General features: G+C 43.1%; 1 protein-coding gene across 2 annotated transcripts in view; it reads left to right on the top strand.

Annotated features, from left to right (window-relative positions):
• Positions 1-17,647, top strand: part of LanA (laminin subunit alpha) — a 139,232-nt gene that overhangs the window by 69,040 nt on the left and 52,545 nt on the right. For both annotated transcript variants that reach the window (XM_075669831.1, XM_075669832.1), the window contains 9 exons: positions 4,461-4,605; positions 7,142-7,282; positions 8,726-8,905; positions 9,550-9,648; positions 9,730-9,813; positions 10,653-10,771; positions 15,616-15,730; positions 16,741-16,854; positions 17,087-17,214. In XM_075669831.1, coding sequence (XP_075525946.1) covers positions 4,461-4,605; positions 7,142-7,282; positions 8,726-8,905; positions 9,550-9,648; positions 9,730-9,813; positions 10,653-10,771; positions 15,616-15,730; positions 16,741-16,854; positions 17,087-17,214 — 1,125 coding nt within the window. The remainder of the gene's footprint in view (positions 1-4,460; positions 4,606-7,141; positions 7,283-8,725; positions 8,906-9,549; positions 9,649-9,729; positions 9,814-10,652; positions 10,772-15,615; positions 15,731-16,740; positions 16,855-17,086; positions 17,215-17,647) is intronic.

Genomic DNA, 17,647 nt, shown 5'->3' on the forward strand with positions numbered 1-17,647 from the left:
CCACGAAACCATGATTTTGGCAGGTGGGCTCCACTGCCAAGCAAGACGCTCTCTCCACTCGCCCCGTCTAGCCTCCGCAAGCGAAATTCTTCCCCTGCGTTTTCCCATACCGGACCTTGAGGATTGCATGACGCACACGTCACAGGCTCCGGCTTCATTTTTTTTCTCCTTGCATTTTTATTTTTTTTTTCAGCGCTATGCACTTCCGCTGACAGCGTCTCGCACAGGCTGTTGTCTCGTTCGTGCAGCGCATGATTTTGCACTCTGTGCACAAGGACACATGGCTAGCAGTATAATTCAGTGCTACACAAATACTGAGGAAGAACAAGCGGATCGATAGAGCAAGATCACACGCTGGTACACGGCAGAAAATGGCATAGTTTCGGTACCTGCGCACGTGACTTCACGACCGTGAGAACAAGCAGATGAAGCGGAAGTACAGCTCTCTTGCTTCGGTATGAAGTAAAACAAACAACACGCAGACATTCCATTTGTGTGTTTTAGTTCTCTAAACTTCAATTCGTCAATTCAACCAGCACATCACACAGATAACAGATGGTGCCTTGAATAATTCTCGAAGTCACGTGTCACCACAATCGATGTCACACTGTGGACCAGAGTACGTAGGCGCAGGGACGCGAGTACGTCACCATCCGGCTTGTAGCGCAGTGGCCATGAGAAGAAGGGAAAACGGCATTCAGATTGAAATTTCATACATTTCCATGGTGCGTAGCAATGTAATTTGAAACAAAATCGTTGGCGCACATTGTATGCGATGCGCTTGTCAGCTCAAAATGGCCAGACCTGGTGAGGGGCCCTTTAAAGAAAAATTTAGTAATCTAATCTTCAATTCTAATGGTACTTGGGCAGCTTCTACAACAGAATAAATATTTTGCTAAATGTTCATGTTGCTTTCAACATTGCTCTGCAACTTTTTCAGCGAGGGAACTAGTGTAACTAGAAGCACTCGAAAACATTGTATGCTTGTTTTAATGATGTCCTGGGAGAACTAGATAATTCACAGAGTTTATGTTTATAGCTGTAGGCATCGTGATAAGCTATTTGGCAATTCATGACTTAGCTATTGGAGTGCACTTGAAGAAACATGAACGCTATAAATGAGAACACCCGAGCTCGTCATTCCTTATTAAAAATTTATTCATCAAAAGCTCGAATGCATTCTATGACTATTATCCAATCTGTTTCCCAATGTCCCGAAAGGACGCTACATCACAACATGTTTACATTTGGTGAAAATTGTGGCCAGGTTGTATGGTGAAATGTATGGTGAAATGTTAATGTTTCTAAATCAATAAGGAACTTTGCAATTAATTACTAAACCGTCATTTTCTCCCTATTTCTATGCATTATACAAGGTGCCTGTGGTGTCCTCGATGAATAAATGAGTCACCTTGTTTATATTCTGTGGGTATCGAGGGAGGCAGTGGGTGATGTGCAGGCAAAGTTCGAAGTGTGCCATTCAGTTACAGCATAGAACTTAGCCTGCCGTCCTGGGAGAACTATAAGCCACCGATATCAAATTTGGTAGATGGGGGAACATTATAGCCAATATGCATGCAAAGTTAAAAGTGCATGTGTGAAGTACAGCCATGGCAGAAAATTTCTTAAACAAGAGCAAGAAGCGCTGGCCGAGTTGGTGCAGTACCATGGTGAGATAGTTCTAAAGACAAATGCAAAAATAAGAGACAAATACCAGTCAAGTGCTTGAAAGCATTAGGCCTATAATCTGCGAGGAACAGTGCTAATGTACAAATCATATTCTGGCAACATTTTAAAGTGTGTGATTTTTTACAAGCAACTGAAATTTGTAATGTGGCTACTCAAAAGACACAGCCTCACCAGAAATTTGGCCGTGATTCCACAAGATCACACCTGTCTTTCTTTATTTGTGGAAAAATTAACCTGCAGACATAAGTGATTCTATCGGTGAAGTCATTATCAGTGACATGCGAAATAAGACGTGAATTATACATGTCTAAACATCATTGTTTTTCTTCTGAGGACACAGTACTAATGGCTCGCAAAGTAACTGTAATTCATTACATTTACTAGTAATGACAAAATTGCCACTTATGTACAGAGGTCCATGTGAGTTATGCAGCTTGTTATATGTTCCTCATGGTGGACATTACGTGAGCGAACTATTCTGCTCACAAAGCACACAATTGACCCATTCACTAGCAATCTCATGCTTCGCGCCCCTTCGAGAAATGTGGTGTATTGGATTAGTGTTCTATTTAACATTTATCATGAGTGGATTTTCTGACAGTCTCGATAAGCGTTAACTACTTATGCAGCTACAACATATCTAAAGTTATGGCATTGCCAAGCAAAATGCTAGTTGCTTTGTAAACGCCACTTGTTTTGCAGCCTGCACATCATTCCACTGCCTATTTGAAATAATGATATACCGTATTTATTTGCATAATGATTGCACTCACGTAATGATCGCACCCCTAAATTTTGTCGTCAAAATTTGATTTTTTTCTTCTTTCCCGTGTAATGATTGCACTCCGAACTTGCTGCAGCAATATTCTGTGTGCAAAGTGTAGCTAATGATAATCGCGCTTACCATCTGTCGAATGCTGTCAAATGCTACGTGAACAACTCTTCAAGACATACCAAGCGGTCTGCATGCACGAAACATTCTTAAGCAGATGCCCCATTCCATTCCTTTCATCACTTTCTGTACTTTCATGAAGAAAAAAACTACAACCAAACTTGCCTTGGCTTTATTATTTCTAGGCGTTATAATGGTTGTGGTCAACAACGACAAAAATGGTGCCTTTCGATTCTTCTCGTCTGCACTCGTGGGCACGAAACAAATTGCTAGTGGCAATGATAATAGCCACGTTTACACTCATATGTTAGAAGTGTGCCCTATTCATACGCCGATGCTTGTAACGCAGCTAAGATATTTGCCCACCCTTAGCGGAAACGTGCCGTATTATGATAGTAGTGAAGACAAATGCCGCAGTTTCCGCAGCGTGCCCACCATATGTTTCTATGTCACTGGCAGCTAAGCGTGCCCATCTCCGTTTCTGTCCCCTCAAAGTGTACATGGCTACGTTATTGCCAGAAACTTGCTGATATTAACAATATTATTCATTACTGATACGGAAGAAACTGTTTTAATGCTCGTAATGTACTCACGAGAAGAAAAAAAATAGCGTTCAGTGCGTTCGGCTTGCTCCGCCGGCCGCTATCTTTGTTTTGGTGTCTCACACTGTTACAGCGGCAATCGCCTGTTTGTTGACCTGTTGTCATCCCGCAGCAAATGCGGGACGAAAAAAAAGTTTTTTTTTTCGTGGGAAATTTAACTCGCGTAATGACTGCACCCTGAATTTGCATCAATTTTTTTACAAGAAAGTATGATCATTATGCAAGTAAATGCGGTAGTTTCAAACATAGTTTTTCATGAATTTATATGTTCTGCATAGAAATCAACAGAACCAATCAATATTAATTGCAATAAAGTAATTGATGAAAGGTTCACAAAAAAGAAAGATGTGTATATGTCCGTGTAATCTTTTCCTAGAGTGTTATCTATAAGAGGACATAGGTAGAATAAAGTGTTTATTTTTATGTCAGGAGAAATATGTATATATATACGATATCTTCTGGACCAAGGCGGAATCATCCCTTAGGCATCTTGAAAGGACAGGTGAAAATACATATGCTATAAGTAGCTAAATCACTCCTGCTTTCAAACCGGCGTCACATTTCATAGAGAAATATTGACTACAATTGTAATATATATATAGGGAAAATGAGAACTCTGCCTATGCGCTGTCAGTGTAGTCCCCATTACTGATTCTGCAAGTTTGCAGAAAGCCGCTTGAACAGTGAAGATAAGAGATTACTAAAGTAGGATGGTTTTGATGAGGTGGGGCTTACTTGCTGTAACAGAAACTTTCAGTCTGCATTGGCATGCCACATACTGGGCACTGAGCTTGCAGTATAACTGGGACCTAATGAAGGATAACTTTTTCTTGGGCCAGTTGGTTGATACTTGTTAAAGCCATTGTAGCACAAATAAAGATGAACACAAAGAACGCAAGACTAGACACCAGTGTGTGGTGGTAGTGCGCCAGGTATCTGGCCTTGTGTTCTTAGAATCCATTTTTATTAGCACTACAGTGGCTTCATCAAGACCTAATATGGTAGTTCAGAGGAGCAGTGCATCATGTTTGTGAATCAAGAACTTGGTTTTAGTGGTAAAGACTCTTGTGGGACATTCAATATTCTTTAGCTACATTAATAAAATGAAAAAGTGTAGTTTTGTTAAATTGAGGCATATAATCTTTATGTCTGCTATTACAATTTCTAAATTATTATGAGATCAGATTTACAAGCATTATTGTGTTTGTCTCAAAATTATAATCGAAAAGCAAAGCAAAGGTTCTGTGCTGATGATGATTTCTTTTTTTTTTTTTCAGATGTAAGACCAGCATTGTGGGCCGCACCTGCAATGAATGCAAGTGGGGTTACTGGGATTTCCCACGCTGTCGCCTTTGCAACTGTGACCTCCGTGGAACAGTGGAAGAGATCTGCAACCAGGACACCGCAGAATGCTTTTGCAAGGTGCCCATATCTTTCTCAGTGCCAGACCCTTTTTATTGTGTGGGGTCTCTCACACCCGTACTCTTGGGACAAAGAAACGACAACACAGTAGTGCAAACAATCACAAGGGCATTTATTGCACCTTTCATAGATCAATGCCTGCTAGCCGAGTTGCTATCCACAAAACATGCCGATGGACGCGCAACAAATCTAGAAGTCCGACTCACCGCGACCGGAAAACGAGCGAATATGTTCGCCCCATGCTGGATCCCAACGCCTGGTCGTTCGCGTGTACGGTCACGCCAACGGTGGCGTATTCGAAGGCAGGCCACACGAGGCGGTCTCGCAGAAGCATGGGTCGGCGTGCGCGCGCGGGACGTCCTCGCTGTTAGCCGATCCGCCGGGAAAGAGACAGCCCGTCCTCCCCTGCGCCCCCAAGTAGCCCTGCCGTGAGGCGGCGTTAGCAACGCAACACTCGCGCCATCTCTCGCACTGCGCTTCAACCACATCGACCGCCGCGGGCGTCACGCAGGCCACGCGGCGAAGCGGGATTGCAGGAGATGGGGGAAAAAAGATATCTGGGGACGCGCGTGAGTCGCGCATCCCCACAATTGATACGGTCAAAGGTTCAAAGCATCAGTCAACAGAACATCCATGCCGAGTGGACATAAAGGGGTTTGAGGCACTAGCCTGGTATTTTACTGTTTGGCAGGCACATTAAATTGCAGTTTGGACAAGCCATGTGTTGAAAATGCTGTTATATGTTTTAGAAGTGGGCCCTAGCTGATTGCAAGGTATATTCAAAGTGTGTGCAGTGCATGACACTTCTTGTACATTTTATTCAGTGTTACGAAGACATTTTCTGAGTAGTTTTGTTCCAGGAAAGACCATATTTAGGGTTATAATCATACTTGCTAGTGCACTGGCCAAACAAAACAAATAGGAAGTAAGTTACCTGCTAGCTAAATTTCAAAAGAGTAGCTGCTTGGGCTGGCTTGTGAAACACATCCTTTAGATAAGGAAAAATCCTTTTTAGTGTACAAAACGTAGAAAGGAACGAAGAATGCAACTGTCCTGTTGCCTTCTTCCTTCCTTCCTTCCTACGTTTTGTGCACTAAAATAGATTTTTCCTTGTCTAAAGGATAGCTGCATTTGCTATTGGATACTCAATTTAGCAAAATTTATCTCCTTGTGATTTTTATTGCTGTTGTTCAGTCTGCACTGTTTGGCTGTCAGCAACACAAAAAAAGATACAGGCAGTAGGCTCCCTTTAAGACAAACTCGAAAAGACCATGAAAATTTGTTCATCTTATCAGAAGAATTATTGACAACATGACCAGGTGCATCCAAATCTCTTACTTCAAAATGGTAAATGAAGTAGGCTTACAATGGTGGAAAAATGACATAAAAAGCATTTATTTAGCTGAGCTTGACAGAAAACTGTCTTCAAGTGGTACTCTTCCTTGATTTCATCCAGTTCGTGATGGATATTTATCACTTCTGTGTAAATCGGCGAGCAGCCACAGATGACGTCATCTCACCTAATGACCTTAAAAATCCTTCTGTACCTTCGTGCTGCTGGAAAAATTTCACCAGGAAATTCAAGCAGGCATTTGCTACCTCACAGGTCATCAGTGCAGGCTCTGAGCTAGCAATAGTATGAAGGAGTGCGCTGAGCACATGGCAAAGCAACGTCACCTAGTGACAATTCTAGGTGACATTGAGCAAAGTAGGGAATGAGAAACAAGGCGAAGCATTGCGGAGGAGGAAGGTAGGCGGAGGCGCGTTGTGTTGACCTCCTCTAGCAGTTGCTACAGGTTTTGTTAGCTACGGACGTACCGGGTTTGCTTGTTGTAGCATCGTCCTCACGCACCATCCGCTTATGTGCGAGTAGACGCATGTGACGGTGAGCCGACGATGGCGGCTCAATCTCGAAGGTTGCAATGTGGGCTTGTTGGTAGCACTGTGTGTGTGTCCCTTTGTGTCTTCTTTTGTCCCGTCTTTGAATCACGCTACCATACTGCCCTTGAAGAGGCTCAATCTCACATGCACAGGGCAGGAAAGGGGGAGGAAGCACTTCATCTTCTGTTGCGCGCATGGCACCGAGTAAGGGGAAGGAGGGGCCACTGTACTTCAGCCGCGCGCTGTCATGCGGGCTTTATTTGAAAGTGATCTGCTGAGGGGGCACAGCCTAGGTGGTCCGATGGCTCGTAGCATTGCGTGTGCTGTATTCTCGCCGCCCAGTTTGCGTTGAAGCAATTGACCTCCAGTAGGCTGTCTCAAGGCACACACCCCTGGCGTGGCACTTTGAGGCGCCCTAGCCTCCAGAATCGGTAGCGGCGGCAGTCACTCCGAATGTTCGTCTTGACGGAAAAGTATGTCTGAGGTGGTTCGTCTTAAGTTAAGCGGATTTTTTTTTGTATTGAGTCTATGGAAAACCGAACAAACGTTCCCACATTGTTTGTTATATGTGAGAATTCGGCTTAACAGTGTTTGTCCTAACGAGAGTTCACTGTACATCTGAGAGCGCAGTTGCTTTCTTTTTATTTCATTCCAGGAAAATGTTGAAGGGGAGTCATGTGACACTTGCAAGCCAGGAACCTTCTTCCTCGAGGAGAGCAACCCTGTGGGCTGCACCAAGTGTTTCTGCTTTGGCACTACAGACCGCTGCAACAGTGCCCTGCTGTACCGCAGCCAGGTGGGTCTCAAGGGGTCTTTAAGGCAGTGCTTGTATGGTAATTTTCACCTCCACCAATGGCATAAGCAGTGTGAAAAACAGGACACGAAGGCCGGTGATAAACACAATATTCAGTGAATGGTCAGAAACACCACTGGACATGCCCCTTGAACAGTATATGTTTACACGTGCATCAGCAAGTAACTGTCCAGTTTTGTTTCACCTTGGTATCCATGTCCCTTCCTGCCTTCATCTTGATCAAGTGCTGCTGTGGTGTATAAGTCGCTTTCAACCTGCGGGAGTAAAGAGGGGCTGTTGTTAGCTTGTGTGTCATAAACATCCCTAGGGGGATTATCTTTGCCATCTGTGGTGCATATTATCAGTTGTAGTGCACACCTTGTTGTTCATACTCCTGCAGAATTGCAAAGGGGTTCTTTGAATTCAACGCCAGGTCAGAATAATTCTCCTAATCCTTTTCCAAACTTCGCCTCAGTACTGTCGAAGACAATTACTTTAGTCGAATTGTTGGCTTCAGCAACATACTTTGTTCTACCACTATTAATCACCCCACAGCACCCTGTGTATGATTGCACTGTGAACTGTTTTCTTTGTTCATACACCTGCTGATCATGGCTGATCGTGCAGTTGTAACGAATGAGACTTGTTGATTGCTGCTGAGCAACTGGGGTATCTCCCCTGTTAGTGCTTGTATGTTGAACAGATGAACGATATTCCAGAGGTGCAGAGGAACGGAGAGAAGGTATAGCACACTTTTGTGGAGGGAGCTTCTTCAGCAATATTTACCCATCAGAGACTGTGGTGCTTCATATTACCAGCCCTTTTGTATTGTTTATGCTTCTCATCATAAAGCAACCACCACTAATCAAGAAGCTAGTGAAAACCTATCATGGTTTCACCTCGTTTCATATTGGGTTGTTTCTGTTCATTTGTTCTCCTACAACCACCACCATCTTTTATGGTACCTTTCATGCTGCTTGCATGAATCAGCAATATGAACGAAACAGATGGACTGCAAACCTGATTAATGCTAACTAATATCAAGAAAATGCATGAAAGCACAACTTGTGCCTTTTGAAGAAGCCATCCACGGAAAGTAATACCCAAGGAATTGCCACGTCATTCTTGAAACCCCATTTTAAACTGTTTAAATTCTTTAAACAGCTCTTTTCATGGTTAACTGCATTAATAAAGACTCAGTCTGACTGCATGTCTATAATGCAAAAGGTTTGTACAGTTAGGTGAGGTCTGCTTAGCATCTGCAAGTCATACAAGGAAGGGTAAAGCAAACATTGCACTGCATTGCTTGGCATCACATCATGTCATTACATCCATTGTGCATTATGTGGCCATACAGAATGATGTGCATGAGGCAAGTGGATGCTGTTGTTTCGTCAGCCTTACTGCAGCCACATCTTAGCCTAACCTTGTAGGCATTGTGCGCAGATTGTGGAAATGGATGGCTGGACATCTACTGGCCTCAATGTGCTTGGTGAGTTGACGCGTGAAGATCTGGAAGCACCTGTGTCGTCTTCACCCAGGAGCGCGGAGGTGACTCCACCCGCAGAACTGCCCGTGGGCTCCCTGCTTTATTTTGCGGCTCCCTCACCGTACCTTGGAAACAAGGCATGTGCCATTCCACCTGATGCCACCTTCCCTTTCTCTGTTCAGACACCTTTTCTATTTGCAACTGCCCTGAAAACATGGTGCACCAGGCTACAAAATGTAGAATTACTCCTGTAAGCAAGTTTCTTGGAATGAGATGTGGTGTTGAAAAAGTCAAACACTAGGTATAGCAAAGACTTTAGTATATGATCAGAGTACACACTCCGCTCTGCAGCTTCCCCTACATTGAGTCTTCGTTCAAATAGCAGTGCTATCAAGCATTGCACAGCATCCCTTGGGTTATATATTTTGCACTACAGAGTGATCATGTAACTACAAATCATTCGTTTAGAAGCATAAATATATTTTGTGACATATGCATTTAATACTTTAGACTGTAAGTTAAACCTGCAGGGATCTAAAACATAAGTTCTTTTGCCAATTCGATCAATTCAAGTCAGTTTAATAGAAGCTCACTGAATTTCAGGTTAACTAAGCAAAGGTCCTCAAAGTGTTAAAGTTGTCATGGAATTCACCATAACACAGTTCATCCTATAGGGAAGGTCTAAGGTATTTTGATTGCAGGCATTTAAACATGTTGCCATTGAGTGATGTCATTATAGTCACACTGAAGGGTACAGCAACTTCTCTAATGTCTCTCCCAGGTTACGTCCTATGGCGGAATGCTGTCCTTCAGCCTTTCAACCAAGGTGGATTATGCTGTAGACTTTGGCAGCGTTATTGGTCCAGACATCATCCTTACGGTAGTTATTTTTTTCTGTCTTCTCTCCGTCCTTGAAGTGGTAGCTTCAATCATTGCCCTTAACATTGGCTTCGCTTCGCAGGGAAACAACTTCACTTTGGTGCATGAGCACTTGGAACAACCTGCGGCTGGTGTTCCACTTGACTTCAGCATCAAGTTGGTTGAGGTAAGCTGTTGATCGATATTGTCACAAGGCTACCTTTTTTATTGCATCATAGTCATGTCATGTCAGCAAATTAGTTTGAAGTGAATGTGAAAACTGCCATGTGTTAAAAGAGTAGATCCTGTGGAATTGCATTTTGAGCAAAGCGGGACTGCATTCTTGGTAGGTCATTTTCAGGGGTACTTTCACTTTGGCATGATGGCATGCAGCATGCTAACTTGCTGGAGCTATGGGTGTCCTGTCAATGCATTTGAGAACTATAAGACCTAAATGTAATGCAGGTGCGAGGTGGTGTTTAATACAACTTGTAAATTTGTTATGGACTGTTAAGTCATAAGTAGCATCGCGCTCAGTACGAGCTGCAACATGCGAGCCGCGTCTGCAGTGACGCTCTTGAGAAAAACATGGAGAGGGTGTTGCCATTTAAGCAGTGTGCTTACCTTCTGCTTTCTATTCTCTGCTTTCTTTGTGAAGTGATAATACACTGGCCTGCTGAGCAGCTATCGCTCCATCGTGGATTAAAAAAAAAAAATATGAAGCTAGGGCAGCGTGCGCCATGACACAACACGCTGTGCTAAGGGCTAAGGACTTGCAGGCTCCTCTGCAGGCAACTTTATTATTGCTCCGCGAAGAAAGCAGACAGCATAAAGCACGTGGTATGCACATTTCTGGAATGCCAAAACCTCCACTTTTTCCCAAGAGCGTAGCTGCAGCAATGGCTCGCGTGTTGCATCTAGTATTGAGCGCGATAGTACATTAAGTAAAGAAAGTGAAAAGCATATTGTCTGCTATGGAACCCAGAGCTGCTTTTTCACAATAATTGTTATACATTTTCCTACCAGGGCGAGTTCCGTCAGCTAGGTGGGCGCAAGGCCACAAGGGAACAGCTTATGGTAACCTTGGTCAACCTCGATGGCCTGTACATTCGGGCTTCGTACTTTCAACCATCTCTGCAAGTCAAGTACGTAAAGTGAAGAATTGGCCTATGCCATAGGCAGAAAGTCTTCATTTTTCCGGGGGGGGGGGTACCAGCATTTCAAATCCCATATATATATATATATATATATATATATATATATATATATATTGCTTGCACTTGAAGAAACTTCATGTGACCTCGAAGAATTGTTCACCGAAGTGGCGGCCTTATATGAGAAGTTACAAGAACTCATAGTAGGAAACATTCGAATTTCACAGCCAGAGTCCTCTCGCTCCACCAAGAATCTGGCATCTCTCGCTGGTGTAATCTTCCTTTGTGTAATTATCGTATACTTTGCTATCACTAATACTGCTTTGCCTTTCCGATGGAACTGCAGCCTCTCTCTGTCTTTCTTTATTTTTATTTTTATGCGAGTCTGAGTATAAGCGTTCCTGCACGTGACTGCTGTTGATTCTGATTTTGAGTGAATCCGGCTTGGCCTCATTTCAGTTACTGAGTGAATTATACAGGATGCCCCAACTGTTATGCACCAAAACTTAAAAAAAGAGCAGTTGCGTTACTCGAAGAAAACCTAGTGCATATTGTTTCCAGTAGAGTGGAGTAGCTGCCAGTAATTCTCTCGTTCCTGAAATTTAATGAGACCATTGCAATGAATTATCGAGAAGTACTGTCCTAATTATCAAAGTGTCAATGAGGCATTTGTAGGCACCTCCAGGCATCCCCAAATCACATCTAACAGCAGGAGAAGCTTGACGTGGGTGAGTTGGTTCAACATACTTGAAGAAAAGCAGTGCTACAAAGATGCGGACTAAAGAAAAATATGTCCGTCTATCCACCTCACATCCGCCTATCTGTCTTACATGTTCTTCTTTAGTCCGCGTCTTTGTAGTGCTGTTTTTCTTCAAGGACATCTAACTACTTTGTTTTCAGCGACGTACTAATTGCATGCAATTTTTTCCGACTGGCAAACAAACCTCACGAAATATGAAAAATACCATGTGACTGTGTTCCCACTCGTTTTGCAGTGCACTTAAATAAGCTTATTGAAAGCAACTGCTTTGCCTATCGCAAACCTGAAGAGACACCGCATCACCTTGATAATGGCACGGAAGGAGCACCAACAGCAGGTTTTGCGGCTCTGCAGCTATTCCTTCCTCTGCTACGTTACACTTATTGTCCGTCTATCAAGGCTGACTGATCACATTGATAACAAAAGCCCCTTGATGACGTGGCCGAAGCACCGCTCTGACCACGTCAGAGCGGTGCTTCGTGAAAAGTGAAAAGCAATGTAATAGGCATAGCATGTTTAAAAATCCCGGCTTTGCTCGCACCGCATTGTCAGAGTGCATGCGCAGCTATATTTCACGCCAGAAACTTGCTTTGGACCAAAGCCAATTTAAAGTGACAGTTTTAGTTTTCATGAGAGTGTATACATGCTGCAAGAACGGGTTCATGGCAACAAATAAAAGCGAAATAAACAGACCGGGAAGCGACCCACGTGTAGAAAAAAGGCAAAACCAATGTATTCAAAAACGTAAATATACCACGTCTAAATGAGCCCAATTGGCACTTGGGACGTCTGCACAAAAAACAAAACAAAACAAAAAGAATATCAGCTTTCAATGTGTCCTTGTTATCTATGAATTCGAAAGCGCCATCAAACACCAGCTGCTTCCTAGAGGATGTGTTTGAGTAGGTCTCCTTCTCCACCTACGCAGTACTGTCTCTGCTTTATCACATCTTCAGTGGCTTTCTTGATGACCGATGCTGGAATTCTACAGCAGACATCCGTTATCCTTGTCTTGAGCTAATCTGACGTCTGTCTTGATCATGTGAGCACGATCTTTCACATAACTCCAAAGAAAGAAATCGAGTGGAGAGAGGTAAGGTGACCTAGCCGGCCAATTTACAGGCCCGCCGTACCTTCCAATCTATTGCGCATGAAAAGTCGCATCCAGCCAGTTTCATGCTCGGCTGCTGCTGTGTGCTGGTACTTCATCTTGCTGATAACACAGAAGTGGAAGACGTAACAGCAAGACTTCGCTGAAAAACTCATCCACCGCTCCTTCAAGGATTTCGTCCCTGCACGTAACACTGTCCAGTCAGCGTGTGACCAAAGAAGATGGGACCAATTATGATATAGCAACGGCGTAAATTTCGCACCCCACTTTGAATGACCACTGCAGGTGCTGGTGCTGATTGCACTTTACCCAGTGTGGATTCGAGTCATTTCAGTAGTGTGCATTATGCAAATTTACCTGGGCGTTTCTGTGAAAGTTGGCTTCATCTGTGCTCAGGATGTTGCTCAAGAAGTCTGGTGACTCATAGGCTATCATGAGGACCCAATTTGAGAAATCTAGATGATTCTACACGTCCCTGTCTTTCAAGCATTGCTGCTGGTTAAGGTAGTACAGGTGAAAGGCCATCATTTAGAATCCTTCGAACTGAGGACTTGGAAATTGATACCAGTGTGTCCACGTCCTGCACGCTAGCATGTGGGCTTGAGACCTTAAATGGTAGAACGTCCGTGCGTAAGCTAGGACTCACAGATGAAATCCTTCGCCGCTGTTTCTTGAAGCTGCCGGTTTGTGGCAGGTTTTCGTAATTTCTGATGATAGTTGATGCGTTTGGTCTACTGCCGCACTTCCATGACTGATATATATTTGCGGCCTTCCTCTTGTTGCCATTTGCAGCTCGCAAGACAAGGATCATGTTTACCTTCTGCTCATTAGAAAAAGACATGGCGACTGGGACGAAACAAAATGCACCTTTAAACATTTGCACTGATGTTGTCAATTCGCTTTTGTGGTGTTAGGTAATGTGGCAAAGAAAAAAGAAAAGCCATCTGTGCACTTTATCTATGCTAAGACAACAACTATCAGAGCTTGTTTCCAACTAACACCAAACCCGACGTGTTGATTCGGCCACGATGCAGCAGATAAGGCACTAGCTCGATCATGATGTTTTGCAGCGAAGCTGTATATGGCGAGTCAATTCCTCCATCCGTACATCCGTCTGTCTTGCCGAAACCTCCTTTGGCGCAACCCCGTGGGCATGCGCGAAAGAAGAAAAGTGAAATAGAGGCGCACGATTGGCTGCGCAAGTAGTGATGTCGTTGCTCTCCGCTGAAGTCGAGCGGGCGCGCAGCAGTTTTTCTCTGGCTCCGAAATGGGTAGGCCACACGTCATACATACTCCTGATGAGCAGGCAGCCTTCAATCAGCAACGCCATGAGCAGAACCATGAACATGCTCGTCTACACTGTCCCGATGCTGCAGCCCGGGCACAAGAACAGGCTCGTACCGCCAAGTGCAAGCAGTAACTGCGTACCGAGGATCCGGCAGCCTACCAAGCCATCGTCTAATGAACCGTCGAGTTTAACCCAGTGATAAAACACCAAGGCTGCGCGTTTTAGCGTCGCTGGTTGACCATGTGTATGGAGTGCTTGGGCGATGATTTTTTTCTTTATTTCCATTCATTTCGTTCTGGCTAACTCAGAAGGAACACGTTCAAGGGTGCCGCTTTATGGTGCGGGTGGGAGCACTGTAGCGCGGTATTTGCCATATTTCACAGGGCTTATTTAACAGTGGGAAAAAGTTAGTATGCAATTAGTACATCGCTGAAAATACTGTAGTTAGATGTCCCTTGGCTGTGCCTACAAATGTCTTATTCACACCTTGATTATTAGGACGGTATATCTCAAGTTAGATAATTAATTACAATTGCCTAATTAAATCTCAGTAACAAAAAATTTGCTGGCAGCTACTCCACTGTACTGGAAACAATATGCACTAGGTTTTCTTTGTGTAACGCATTGCTTTTTTTTAAATCTTGGGGCATAAATAATTGGGACACCCTGTATATATTATGACCTCTGCATGCAAGTGACAATTTTTCCATCCCTAATAAATGTTGTAAATTATTAGAAGTGTTTTTCTTTCTTGAGTCATTAGCTTTGCTTACTGGAAAGAGAAGTGATACTGAGACACATATCATTCACGTGCATTTCACACACCATTGACTAAAGGCTCTGCCGAAGGGGTCACTAAAGTCTACAGGTTTTTTTTTTTTTCAGTGTCAAAAAACACACAGTGCACTTTGAAGCAAGGCGAACATACAGCAACATATTCATACTCTAGGCATAAGCTATCCATACCTTTAGAAATAATTGTTAATTGGGCTACCTCCTTCTCTTTAAAAATGTAATTAACTTTGTCCTGTGTATATACTTAAATGTATTGTGTACGTGCATGATGTTTGCAGTGAAAATTTAAAACAATGTTTAAGCAAGAAAATATGGATGTGGCAGCCCACCACTGGTACTTCTAATTTGCTTGTGCTCTTATTGTCAGGATTTGCAGAAATAAAGTAAAGTGTGAATTAAAATCCATGCACGTCCGCAACAACAATGATGCAGTAAGCTATTAGCCACAATAAAATTTTAATTGAAAAGGTCAAGGCAAGTCAAAAGAAACCTCAAATTATGTGGGTGACAGAACTCTGGTTATGACACATTCGGTGGGGGGTGGGGGGGGGTTAGGCTTCAACATCGCCGGGAATGGGGGGCTGCCCCCCCCCCCCGTAACCTTTGGAGGGTGCTCGAGCCCTGGAGCCCCCCCTGTAGTCAGCGCCTATGGCCTATGCAGTTCACAGTAGACATGCCATACAGAACCTGCATAGCTCATGTTGATGGTCTGCATGTGCTTGGGAACGCCTACCTATTAGGCCTTATTTGTACAAAGCCTTTACACTGCTAATATACATTTGTTGAGAAAAGTCCAAGCTACCGTAACTTTAACCCAGACAGAAATCTTCGAGAGTATAGTTTCAGCTTGGTAGCGTGTCTTGTGTCTGCACTCCTTTCAGGTTGAGCAATGTGGCTCTGGACACAGCGCTCTCAACGTACCTAGCTGATGCTGCCCAATCCTTGACTGTGGAGCAGTGCCACTGTCCGCCCAGTTACAAGGGGACTTCTTGCGAGGTTTGTTCTTGTCTCTCACTTGAGGGACATTTTCTAAATTATAATTCTCAAGCTCCTGGCCATTAAGAAGGAGCTTTAGCACAGGGCCAACTCTAGTTGATTCATACAAAATCATGCAAAATTATTGTTGTTGTTGTAGGTGCTTTTAATCAAACTTGTAGCATACATTAGGAAAATGAAATTTCAGTGACTTTCCTGTGTACATATTTTTTTAATTAGACCATGAGATTAAAAAAGAAATATTGATAAGAATGAGAAAAGTTTGGAAAAGTTCTAGTACCATGCTTACAACTCGAATTTTCATCAATTAAGATATTGTAATTCTGCAAACAGCACATTCAAGGATGCCTAAAGCAGACAACTTTAATGTATAGTATTTCTTTGAAAGTTAATGAAACATTGTCGTTTTAGTTTTTACGGGTCTGATTACAAAACAAGTGATCTTTTTTGAAGTCATCTGCTGTATGTCAATTTTGTACGATTTAGGCATTAAAAAAAAAAAAAACATACGAGGTTCTGTGTGCCAAAACCACGATCTGATTATGAGGCATGCTGTAGTGGGGGACTCCGGATTGATTTTGACCACATGGGGTTCTTTAATGTGCGCCTAAATCTAAGTACATGGGTGTTTTTGCATTTTGCCCCCATCAAAGTGTGGCCGCCATGGCCGGGATTTGATCCCGTGACCTCGTGCTTAGCAGTGCAACACCGAAGCCACTAAACAACCGTGACAGGTCCATTTAGACATTAATACAGATGCTGTTTACAGAACTGTTCTACTATATACTTTTATGGTGGAGTCATTGAACTATTTACTTGAGTTTTCTTTTTCTTTAGATTTCAAATTAGTCAGTCAAAAATAAAAAAGTTATACTATGGATGCGCGTATTTACCATTTGGGGTCACAACATGCATGTTTTAATTAAGACTTGATTCGACCATGATATGTTATTACCACTTGTGTAAATTGTCACATTTTCCAAATGCTAACGCTGCTGCACTGTTTGCAGGAATGTGCACCTGGGTACTACCGCTCAAGGACGGGTCCTTACCTAGGCTTCTGTGTTCCCTGCCAGTGCAACAACCATGGGGACACTTGTGATGTTGTTACTGGAAAATGCTATGTGAGTTGTTTTTCTGATAGCTCTGACAGTTCCATTTTTTTTTTCATTTGTCCTTATATAGTTTATGCATCTCTGCCTTGTTTCCGTCCAGTGCTCTGAGAACTCGAGGTTAACTTAACTATTCCTTGGAAAAATGCCCCCCCCCCCCCGTCGCCCCCACAGAGGCACTTTGTTGTCTTAGATAGATTGTCATTGTTTTAACCATGAACTTTGTTCTCATATTTATTTTTAGAACTGTCGAGACAACACCTATGGTGACCACTGTGAGAAATGCTTGCCTGGTTACCACGGTGACGCCACCAGAGGCAACCCTGATGACTGTCTCATCTGTGCCTGCCCAATTCCATTGCCATCAAATAAGTATGTGGTTCAGCTGGCTATCTGTTAGCCAACATATTGAACATGCTGTAGCAGCTCATTGACAATCATAGAATTGATTGATGATCAACTCCGTAGCCACGGTACTGTGCTCAGCTTGTGTTGGCTTTTAATAAAGCTTTGAAGGTATACATTGTGTCGCAAATAAGGAGGGCTTAGCTCGATCTTACGAAATAATTGTGAAGGAGGTTGCTTTGTTACTTGTTCTTTTTTTTTGCCTTTTTAGAAGCTTTTCTTATCATAATCGGCACTGATGTTGATGCATCAGAATAGGAATGCATTGAATAGTTATGCTATAGTGCTCTATCTATTTTGTATCTGTATGTAAATGCAGTTAAGCCTTGATATAACGAACTTCATTATAACAAAATTCTCGATTGAACGAAGTATTAAACTTTTTATAACTTCTTGTTCA

The sequence above is a fragment of the Dermacentor variabilis genome, chromosome 9, assembly GCF_050947875.1.
Source record: "Dermacentor variabilis isolate Ectoservices chromosome 9, ASM5094787v1, whole genome shotgun sequence".
Classification (NCBI taxonomy): Eukaryota; Metazoa; Arthropoda; class Arachnida; order Ixodida; family Ixodidae; genus Dermacentor; species Dermacentor variabilis.